This window comes from Schistocerca cancellata, chromosome 10 (assembly GCF_023864275.1).
Source record: "Schistocerca cancellata isolate TAMUIC-IGC-003103 chromosome 10, iqSchCanc2.1, whole genome shotgun sequence".
Classification (NCBI taxonomy): Eukaryota; Metazoa; Arthropoda; class Insecta; order Orthoptera; family Acrididae; genus Schistocerca; species Schistocerca cancellata.
The window spans coordinates 79794391-79806399 of NC_064635.1; the positions used below are offsets into that span (position 1 = coordinate 79794391).

The following is a 12009-nucleotide window of genomic DNA, read 5'->3' on the forward strand; positions in this document are numbered from 1 at the left end:
GTGCGTGTTGAGTGATCGTGACAGACGGTCATTGAAGACGGTTCTGATCAAGAATGAGAGGAAGACAGCAGTAAAAGTCACTGCAGAACTAAAAGGCGCACTAGCGAACCCTGTCACCATCAAAACAACGCGAAGAGAGCTCCGTAAGCAGGGAATTGCATGGCCTACCACAAACTCACTCACCAGTGATGCAAATGCCAGTAACAGGATAACATGGTACCGAAAGCCATAGAATCTAGACTGCGGACGAAGAGAAGAAAGTCTTGTTTCACAATGTTTCCAAATTCTGGCCGAGTTTACGGCCCAAGAGAGAAACAAGGCGCTACTTCTTGGGCAGCCGTATCATGGTATGTGGTGGGCCCCAAGGTTACCTTTTTCATGGTTACGCGACCATGTGTCTATTTTGCAGAAAGAGTAATTTAATATTCCCTTGGAACCATACAGGACCTGTATTTAACAATTCCGAAACGATTAAAAGCCATTTTGAATGTCAACGGTTTTCCTGCTGTGCGTTAGACATGGTTGGTAGACACGATTTTCCGAAATTCCTTTACTGAGGAAGACGAAGTAATTATTCCAGACTTCGAATAAAGAACAACTGCCAACACCACTAATTTAGAAGTTGATACGCTCGGTGTAGCGAAGCAGCTTAAATCAATAAAGGCAAGATCTCTAGTCCACATACTATACCAGTTAGGTTCCATTCAGAGTATGCTGATGCAATAGCTGAGCACTTAGCAATCAGATACAACTGCTCACTCGTCGAAAGATCGAGACGTAAAGGCATGTTGCACATGCCACACCAGTACTCAAGCAAGGCAATAGGAATAATCCGCTGAATTGCAGAGCCATACCACGAACATCAATTTGCGACTGTATTTTGAAATACACTCCTGGAAATTGAAATAAGAACACCGTGAATTCATTGTCCCAGGAAGGGGAAACTTTATTGACACATTCCTGGGGTCAGATACATCACATGATCACACTGACAGAACCACAGGCACATAGACACAGGCAACAGAGCATGCACAATGTCGGCACTAGTACAGTGTATATCCACCTTTCGCAGCAATGCAGGCTGCTATTCTCCCATGGAGACGATCGTAGAGATGCTGGATGTAGTCCTGTGGAACGGCTTGCCATGCCATTTCCACCTGGCGCCTCAGTTGGACCAGCGTTCGTGCTGGACGTGCAGACCGCGTGAGACGACGCTTCATCCAGTCCCAAACATGCTCAATGGGGGACAGATCCGGAGATCTTGCTGGCCAGGGTAGTTGACTTACACCTTCTAGAGCACGTTAGGTGGCACGGGATACATGCGGACGTGCATTGTCCTGTTGTAACAGCAAGTTCCCTTGCCGGTCTAGGAATGGTAGAACGATGGGTTCGATGACGGTTTGGATGTACCGTGCACTATTCAGTGTCCCCTCGACGATCACCAGTGGTGTACGGCCAGTGTAGGAGATCGCTCCCCACACCATGATGCCAGGTGTTGGCCCTGTGTGCCTCGGTCGTATGCAGTCCTGATTGTGGCGCTCACCTGCACGGCGCCAAACACGCATACGACCATCATTGGCACCAAGGCAGAAGCGACTCTCATCGCTGAAGACGACACGTCTCCCTTCGTCCCTCCATTCACGCCTGTCGCGACACCACTGGAGGCGGACTGCACGATGTTGGGGCGTGAGCGGAAGACGGCCTAACGGTGTGCGAGACCGTAGCCCAGCTTCATGGAGACGGTTGTGAATGGTCCTCGCCGATACCCCAGGAGCAACAGTGTCCCTAATTTGCTGGGAAGTGGCGGTGCGGTCCCCTACGGCACTGCGTAGGATCCTACGGTCTTGGCGTGCATCCGTGCGTCGCTGCGGTCCGGTCCCAGGTCGACGGGCACGTGCACCTTCGGCCGACCACTGGCGACAACATCGATGTACTGTGGAGACCTCACGCCCCATGTGTTGAGCAATACGGCGGTACGTCCACCCGGCCTCCCGCATGCCCACTATATGCCCTCGCTCAAAGTCCGTCAACTGCACATACGGTTCACGTCCACGCTGTCGCGGCATGCTACCAGTGTTAAAGACTGCGATGGAGCTCCGTATGCCACGGCAAACTGGCTTACACTGACGGCGGCGGTGCACAAATGCTGCGCAGCTAGCGCCATTCGACGGCCAACACCGCGGTTCCTGGTGTGTCCGCTGTGCCGTGCGTGTGATCATTGCTTGTACAGCCCTCTCGCAGTGTCCGGAGCAAGTATGGTGGGTCTGACACACCGGTGTCAATGTGTTCTTTTTTCCATTTCCTGGAGTGTATATGCTGCGTTCAAAAACACGAATTACCTCGGAGAAAACTCATTTACTGCCGGCCGCTGTGGCCGAGCGGTTCTAGGCGCTTCAGTCCAGAACCGCGCTGCTGCTACGGTGGGCATGGATGTGTGTGATGTCCTTAGTTAGCTTTAACTAGTTCTAAGTCTAGGGGACTCATGACCTCAGATGTTAAGTCCCATAGTGCTTAGAGCCAAACTCATTTACTGACAAATAGCAACGCGAATTCAGAAAATAACGTTCTTGTGAAACACAACTAGCTCTTTATTCTCACGAAGTGCTGAGTGCTACCGACTGAGGATGTCGAATGGATTCCATAATTTTAGACTTCTAGAAAGCTTCTGACACCGTTCCTCACAAGCGACTTCTAGTCAGATTCCGTTCCTACGGAATATCGCCTTAGTTGTACGACTCGATATGTGATTTCCTGTCGGAAAAGTCACAGTTCGTAATAACTGAAGGAAAGTCATAGAGTAAACTAGAAGTGATGTCTAGTGTTCGCCAGATAAGTGTTATCGGCCTCCTGTTGTTCCTGAGCTGTGTGCACGATTTAGAATGCGATCTGAGCAGCCCTCGTAGATTGCCAGGAGATGATGCTGTCATTTATCGTCTTGCAAACTCATCAGATGATCAAAACAAATTTCAAAATGATTTAGACAAGATATCTGTACGTTGCATAAAGTAGCAGTTAACTTTAAACAATGAAAAGTATGAAGTCATCCACGAGAATACTAAAAGGAATCCGCTACATTTCGTTTACACGATAGTAATAATAATGTCGTGTGACTAGGGCCTCCCGTCGGGTAGACCGTTCGCCGGTTGCAAGTGTTTCGTTTTGATGCCACTTCGGCGACTTGCACGTCGATGGGGGAGAAATGATGATGATTAGGACAACACAACACCCAGTCCCTGAGCCGTTTACACCATAAAACACACAAATCTCAATGGTGTGAATCCAGTCACAAACCATTTAAATTGGAAAGAACACATAGATAATGTTGTGGGGAAAGCAAGTCAAAGACAGCGATTTATTGGTAGAACACTTAGAAGACGCAGGAGGGCTTCCAAAGAGACAGCAAACATAACGCTAGCCCGTCCTCTTTCGGAGTACGGTTGAAGGGTATGGGATGCGCATCAGATAGAACTGACTGAGGACGTCGAAAAAGTTAAAAGAAGGGCAGCTCGTTTTGCTTTATAGCGAAACAGAGGAGAGAGTGCCACGAACATGACAAGCGGTTTCGATAACAGCCATTAAAACAAAGGCGTTTGGCGTTGCGGTAAGATCTTCTCGTTGTTGTTTTTGTTGTGGTCTTCAGTCCTGAGACTGGTTTGATGCAGCTCTCCATGCTACTCTATCCTGTGCAAGCTTCTTCATCTCCCAGTACCTACTGCAACCTACATCCTTCTGAATCTGTTTAGTGTATTCATCTCTTGGTCTCCCTCTACGATTTACTCCCCATTGGGGAGAGGCTACAACCCTGTCTCACTCCCTTCCCAACCACTGCTTCCCTTTCATGCCCCTCGACTCTTATAACTGCCATCTGGTTTCTGTACAAATTGTAAATAGCCTTTCGTTCCCTGCATTTTACCCCTGCCACCTTCAGAATTTGAAAGAGAGTATTCCAGTCAACATTGTCAAAAGCTTTCTCTAAGTCTATAAATGCTAGAAACGTAGGTTTGCCTTTTCTAAATCTAGCTTCTAAAATAAGTCGTAGGGTCAGTATTGCCTCACGTGATCCAACATTTCTACGGATTTAAGTATTCTTTTTTCCCCGCATCTGTTGGAGAGTGTATTGGTGAAAAAATAGCTTGAATGTGGTTCGATGAACCCTCTGCCAGGTACTTAATTGTGAATTGGAGATTAATCATGCAGATGTAGATGTAATGTTCCATGTTTATTGATGTTTCCATATTTTTGTCCACTGCCTGTACGTACTAAATTACATCCCTGTACAGCAGGTAGTTCAGGAGATAAAGCGTCAGAGACACTGCGAAGCGAAAAAGACCAGCTTTTGATTAAAACGGAGCTTTAATTACCCGGGCTACACTCAGCCAGTGTTTGACAATGAGAGTACTTACTGCCTTCCAGCAAACTTCAAACATAATTCCAAACCTACTCCAAACTTTCTCCCGCTTACTTTCTTAACGTCGAATATTTAACGCAGTAACTCATTCCTTAAATAATCAGAGGTCTGAAGCTTTTTTACACATATGAGATCGATTCTATAGAGTATCGGAGGTGTGGTATTAATTAGCTAACAGTTCAAAGCTGGTATGGCTTTGATACTGGATGTGAGGTTAACAATATTCATAAAATAAACCCGACTATGAATATACACTATATTATAGTTTAAAGAAGCGACGTCCTTAACGAAACGTGTCTCGAAGTATTTTCTGTTCTCTTACAATGTCTCTGCTGACGTCTCGCAGTCGTCACACCTGCCACCTACAGCTGCTAGTTGGCTACTCGCAGATCGCGCCTGGCCTGCAGCATCTAATCGGCTGGGGTAAAAAAATACTGGGTGAGCCAAAAAGGACTTTACAGCATTGGAATGATACAGAAATTTTTCGAGATAACTTATAGAATCGGTAGATGTGCCATTTTGTGGCAAAATGGTTCAAATGGCTCTGAGAACTATGGGACTTAACATCTATGGTCATCAGTCCCATAGAACTTAGAACTACTTAAACCTAACAAACCTAAGGACAGCACACAACACCCAGTGATCACGAGGCAGAGAAAATCCCTGATCCCGCCGAGAATCGAACCCGGGAACCCGGGCGTGGGAAGCGAGAACGCTACCGCACGACCACGAGCTGCGGACGATTTTGTGGCAAACAGTCTCAACACACAAGCGTCAAGTGCCGTATTTGACTACAATTTGTGAATCGCCAAACAACCCACCGGTGATCAGTTTATTCCTACACTCGTTGCAGCAGATCGGGTATAACTTGTGCAGCCGCAGAGTAAATTAGATTTTTTCAGGTCGGCAAAATTCTTTGGATGGTGAGGAACATACATGCTGTCTTTAATGAAACCCCAGAGAAAAAAATCCACTGGTGTCAAGTCTGGGGAGCGAGGTAGCCATGCGATTGGCCCTTCACCGACAATCCACCGACCTGTGAAGCGATTACCGAGGAAACCTCGAAGTTCTTAAGAAAATGGGGTCGTGCAACCGTCTTGCTGACAGTAAACCATCCCAGCCCGCCCGGTTAGCCGTGCGGTCTAACGCACGGCTTTCCAGATTGGGAAGGAGCGCCCGGTCCCCGGCACGAATCCGCCCGGCGGACTTGTGTCGAGGTCCGGTGAGCCGGCCAGTCTGTGGATGGTTTTTAGGTGGTTTTCCATCTACCTCGGCGAATGCGGGCTGGTTCCCCTTATTCCGCCTCAGCTACACTATCTCGGCGATTGCTGCGCAAAACAAGTTCTCCACGTACGCGTACACCACCATGCAAACATAGAGGCTACACTCGTCTGGTGTGAGACGTTTCCTGGGGGATCCACAGGGGGCCGAACCGCCGCACAATAACTCTGAAAGAGTGGTTCGATGTGGGATGGCGGGATGGCGGAGTGGTGGACTGCGGTAGTCGTCGTTGGGTTGTGGACCACTGTGGCTGCAGTGGGGACGGAGCCTCTCCGTCGTTTCTAGGCCGCCGGTTAACATACAATACAATACAATACAAACCATCCGATCTCGGTCATCTCCATCGATCTGTGGAATTAAAAGGTTTCACGCGTATCCATCTGCACAATACCAGCGGCAGTTCTCTCCATGTAAAAGAAAGGGCCGTACACTTTCAATTTACAGTGAACAATCCGTCTCAAGAAAAATCTTGCGCCAAAAGTACTTTGTGTGCTAGCTTGGAGGTTCTGTAGCGTATTCGGTTCGACATGTACGCCGAACAGTTGTTGCAGAGTTCGTTCCATAAAACCAAAACACACAGCGAGCACTCTTCTAACCAGTGAAAGTAGCCATTTTAATTGTGCAGTACGCTGGCGCTCCTGGTGGCTGAATGTGGTACTGTTTCACTACGTGAGTCAAACCTGATGCTGTTTGCTATAAAATGACACCTCTACTGGTTCTGTAGTTATCTCAATAAATTTCTATGTCATTCCAAAGTTGTAGAGTGCTTTTTGACACACCCTGTACAATACAAAAAAAAATCGTTTACCAGACAGTCGCTGATTCTGCCAAATCAGTGTGCATTGTCTGTGTGAGTTATTCTGTGATATTCACTCAAACACACGCACACTCAGTGTATCGGAAGGTAGATCTGAAAAATCGAACACACACACTATGACAAGACTAGAGTTGCACAGTCGTTTAGGATAAAGACCAAAAATGTGGTATAGGAACATTCCCAACAGGAACACAGTATAGCATTAGTTCCGTAGCGGTCGCGCGGTTCCAGATTGAGGCGCCAGTCGGATTCCAGTATTGAAGTAACAAGTAAACAACCCAAGAAACAACCACTAGGTATATACATTATGTGATCAAACTTATCCGGAGACCCGAATGTAATGCGGATTTGACTACTAGAAGTCACGAGAGGCGGACACGCCAGTATAAAAGGAGATGGGGAGTATTGTGTTGTCGGCAGAAAAACAGTCACAGCAGAATGGGTCAATCGGGAGAGCTCAGTAACTTCGAATATGATTTACTCGTTGAATGTTACCTGAGTGACAAATCCACCAGGGACAGTTCAAACTTCCCGAAGACGCCCAAATCGATTGAGGAAAGAGAGGTGTGCACATGCTGACTGCACTGTAAATCTTATAAAACGAATTTAAAGAAACTACTTGCTAAACAAAAAAGTGGATTCTCTTCAGTCTCGTAACCTCTTTCTTGAGCTTCATGATGAACTGGTGATCATTTCGTTAGTGGTCATAGTTATTACACCTATATTAATTAAGGTGCTGTACGAATTCGGATAGTTTGCAATGAAAAAAGCGGGTCGCTATAATTTTTCGTGGATGTTAGATCATACATTGTTGTGTATCAAATGTACATAACATACTGAATGTTTTTTTTAACTTGAGATGAGATTTATATGTAGCTTCAGTTTCGAGAAAATTGATTGTATGTAATGGACTCACTTTCGATTGCATTTGCAGACGTTCATGTGTTTTTGGCAACTGAGAGTGTGGAACGCGGAGAGTTTTTTCCACACTATCAACATCCGAAACTTTTTAATCTACTGAAAGACACAATAACTACAGATTTTTTCAGTGAGCTAATGTTGTTATTTTAAAGGTCATCGATAGCTGATGAAATGAGAAATAGTATAGGTTTGTAATAACGCAGGTGAAGGAACCACGCTTATTGTATTAAAGCGAGCACAAGCTTTTCGCAAGTTATTGATCTGACTTGTTCTGAATTGTTTGTTTAATAACGCAGTGATTGTTCAATCAGCCGACTACAGAATACAGCGAGCAAATCGAAAAGAACATGGGTATATTGTATACCGTGATGAGCCAATACTTTATGAACTCCTTCTTAATAGTTTGTTTGTCTGTCTTTCGAACGAAATACATGACTGATTCTGTCTATCACAGACACGACAGCTTATTGGTGTGTTTAGCGAGGTATGTGGCATTAGATGTCTACGCACAGGCCACGTAATTCGCGTAAATAGCGGGCCTCTGAATTGCGTATTGAGGTGATGGCGTCCGATAGCGACCCAGATAGGTTCTATAGGATTTACTTTGGACGAATTTGTTCGCTGAGACATCAAACCAGTGTGGCACGGTTCTGGCTCCGAGGCACGGACCATTATACAGCTGAAAGATGACACGGCCGTCGGGGGAGACATCAAGCATGAAGGGATGCGGGTGGTTCGCAGCTGTCAGCTTGTCGTCGGTTACTACCCACAGGTCCCATGCAAGCGCAGGAGAATGTCTCCCATAGCATAGAATACAGCTCCCACCAGCTTGCATCTGAGCCGCCGCTCATCCCGATGACGGCGTTTGCGGAGGCGACCATCGAACTAGTGCAGCAAAAATGTGAGTCATCCGAAGAGCCGACACGCTTCCATTGATCAACGGTCGAATCCCTATTCTCCCGTGCCCACTGCAATCGTAACTGACGGTGTCGTTGGGTTAACATATGAAAATGCAGGGGTGGTCCGCTTCAGAGCTCCATGTTCAACAACTTACGATGAACGGTGTGCTCCGAGACACCTGTGGGTGCACCAGCATTCTGCTCTTTCGGCAGACATGCCATATATCACCATCTGTCCTATTTTACAGAGCAGACAAGTTGCTGACCCCCATGTTCTGTGAAGAGTCGTGGACGTCCAAACATTTAGCGCCTAGTGAAGGTTCACTTCTTTCTACCTCTTTCCATAGATTCACACGATAGTAGCAAGTGAACATTCGACCAGCATCGCCGTTTTAGAGATCCTCTTTCACAGGCTCTGAGTAATAATAATCTGTCCTTTGTCAAAGTCGCTTATCTAGTGGATTTCCCATTTGCTGCTCGTATCTTCATTTGTATGATCCCTCGGCCGTGTCTGCTCCGCTTACATACTTTGATTAGCGCGTCACGTGTTTCCAGCCGCGCGGAGTGGCCGCGCGGTTTGAGGCGTCATGTCACGGACTGCGCGGCCGCTCCCGCCGGAGGTTCGAGTCCTCCCTTGGGCATGGGTCTGTGTGTTGTTCTTAGGATAAGTTAGTTTAAGATTTTAAGTGGTCTAGGGACCGATTACCTAAGCAGTTTAGTCCCTTAGGAATTCACAAAAAAAAATGGTTCAAATGACTCTGAGCTCTATGGGACTTAACAGCTGAGGTCATCAGTCCCCTATAACTTACAACTTCTTAAACCTAACTAACCTAAGGACATAACACACATCCATGCCCGAGGCACGATTCGAACCTGCGACCGTACAGTCGCGCGGTTCCAGACTGAAGCGCCTAGAACCGCTCCGCTACCACGGCCGGCTAGGAATTCACACACGTGTTCGCAAAGCCACCAGGCGGCATCCATCTTCGCGGTTGACAGTGGTCATAATGTTTTGGTTAATCAGCGTAAATCCACTTTACTTGCGATTATGTATGCGCTACGTGACGTTACCAGCATAAAAACCTAAACAGCCTATTTACAGGAGGTAATGACAGTGGCATGTAAAGTGCCCTCCGCCACACACCGTTGGGTGGCTTTCGGAGTATAAATGTAGATGTAGACGTAGAAATTTTACTTCCACTCACAGCAATGCTCAGATTGTTTCTATCCACACTATTGGCCATTAAAATTGCTACACCAAGAAGAAATGCAGATGATAAACGGGTATTCATTGGACAAATATATTATACTAGAACTGACATGTGATTACGTTTTCAAGCAATTTGGGTGCATAGATCCTGAGAAATCAGTACCGAGAACAAACACCTCTGGCCGTAATAAGGGCCTCGATACGCCTCGGCATTGAGTCAAACAGAGCTTGGATTGTTTGTAGATGTACAGCTGCCCATGCAGCTTCAACACAATACCACAGTTCATCAAGAGTAGTGACTGGCGTATGGTGACGAACCAGTTGCTCGGCCACCATTGACCAGTCGTTTTCAGTTGGTAAGAGATCTGGAAATAGTGCTGGCCAGGGCAGCAGTCGAACATTTTCTGTATCCAGAAAGGCCCGTACAGGACTTGTAACATGCGGTCGTGATTATCCTGCTGAAATGTCAGGTTTCGCAGAGATCGAATGAAGAGTAGAGGCACGGGTCGTAACACATCTGAAATGTAACGTCCACTGTTCAAAGTGCCGTAAACGCGAACAAGAGGCGACCGACACGTGTAACCAATGGCACCCAATACCATCACGCCGGGTGATACGCCATTATGGCGATGACGAATACACGCTTCCAATGTGCGTTCACCGCGATGTCACCAAACACGGATGCGACCATCATGATGATGTAAACAGAACCTGGACTTATCCAAAAAAAATGACGTTTTGCCATTCGTGTACCCAGGTTCGTCGTCGAGTACACCATCGCAGGCGCTCCTGTCTGTGCTGCAACGTCAAGGGCAACCGCAGCCATGGTCTCCGAGCTGATAGTCCATGCTGCTGCAAACGTCGTCGAACTGTTCGTGCAGATGGTTACTGTCTTGCAAATGTCCCCATCTGTTGACTCAGGGGTCGAGACGTGGCTGCACGATCCGTTACAGCTATGCGGATAAGATGCCTGTCATCTCGACTGCTAGTGATACGAGGCCATTGGGATACAGCACGGCGTTCCGTATTACCCTCCTGAACCCACCGATTCCATATTCTGCTAACAGTCATTAGATGTCGACCAACGCGAGCAGCAGTGTCGCGATACGTTAAAGCGCAATCGCGATAGGCTATAATCCGACCTTTATCAAAGTCGGAAACGTGATAGTACGCATTTCTCCTCCTTACACGAGGCATCACAACAACGTTTCATCAGCCAACGCCGGTCAACTGCTGTTTGTGTATGAGAAATCGGTTGGAAACTTTCCTCATGTCAGCACGTTGTAGGTGTCGCCACTGGCGCCAACTTTGTGTGAATGCTCTGAAAAGCTAATCATTTGCATATCACAGCATCTTCTTTTCATGTCGGTTAAATTTCCCGTCTGTAGCACATCATCTTCGTGGTGTGGCAATTTTAATGGCCAGTAGTGTATATCTGAGTACTTGCTTTATTTTCATAGAGAATCGCAGAATCCTACACAATGCAAAGAATAGCCTTAAGTCGGCTGTATTGTTTTCGATAGTGTAATATTTAATCAATGTAATGGAGAGTTCTGAAACACTCCGTCCAAGGTCTGCATGTGTCTTTATTTGCAGGTATGGAGGAGGAGGTGCCCTAGGAGGAGGCAGCTTCGGAGGTTACGGAGGTCTCAGTAGCTATGCCAGTGGATACGGAGGAGGTGCCGGCATCGGTGCATATGGAGGTGGAGGCGGCTACGGTGCTGGATACGGAGGAGCTGGTCTCGGCATTGGCGGTGTTGCAGCTGGTGGAGCAGGAGGTGGGGCTGGTGGCGTCGGAGGTGCATCTGGAGTCAGCGTCGGGACTGCACTGGTGGTCCGGCAGACGGTGCCGTATCCCGTTCCCTACGCAGTCACACGTGACGTCCACGTGCCCGTATTTGTGCCGCGGCCTGTGCCCATCCTAGTGGGCGGAGGAGGAGCTGGTGGCGCAGCTGGTCTAGGAGGAGGCGCTGGGCTCGGTCTAGGAGGCGGCATCGGAGGTTACGGGGGCGGCGTCGGAGGTTACGGAGGCGGCTACGGTCTCACAGGCGGCTTTGGCGCGGACAGCTATGGCATCGGTGGTGGTGGTGGTTTTGGAGGTGCCTATGGCGTCGGTGGTGGCTACGGAGGCGGCTTTGGTGGCGGTGCTCATCACATCAAAGGATAAACCAGCAACGACACACGTATTACGAAGTTGGCAGGGCGACATACGTCTGCAATGGCTTACACATACATTACCTGTTTCTCTCTTTAAGACACATAACGCGTTCTGAAGCATTGTGGCTGTAGCGGCTTCCCAATTCTACCTTGAAAATAGAAGATACATCAGAGTGATTCAGCCGTTTCATAGTCTGTCCCTAAACTTAAATAAGCAGGCTGGTATTTTTTTCCTTTTTAACATGCACTTTCAATCAAATCTTGGCGTCAGAACTGTTATGCTAGCAAAGTTGTATTCTGTAAATGATTAAATATA

At 47.4% G+C, this 12009-nt stretch overlaps 1 protein-coding gene across 1 annotated transcript; it reads left to right on the forward strand.

Annotated features, from left to right (window-relative positions):
* Positions 1-5486: 5486 nt before the first annotated feature.
* On the forward strand, positions 5487-11703 carry LOC126106143 (uncharacterized). The gene is made up of 2 exons (XM_049912385.1): positions 5487-5536; positions 11133-11703. Exons 1-2 carry the CDS (start codon positions 5487-5489, stop codon positions 11701-11703), a joined length of 621 nt encoding a protein of 206 aa, XP_049768342.1.
* Positions 11704-12009: the final 306 nt, after the last annotated feature.

Coding starts and splice junctions, on each gene's coding strand:
- LOC126106143 (XM_049912385.1), top strand. CDS start 5,487: ATGGGGTCGTGCAACCGTCTTGCTGACAGTAAACCATCCCAGCCCGCC. Junction 5,537..11,132: donor AAACCATCCCAGCCCGCCCG/GTTAGCCGTGCG, acceptor CTTTATTTGCAG/GTATGGAGGAGGAGGTGCCC.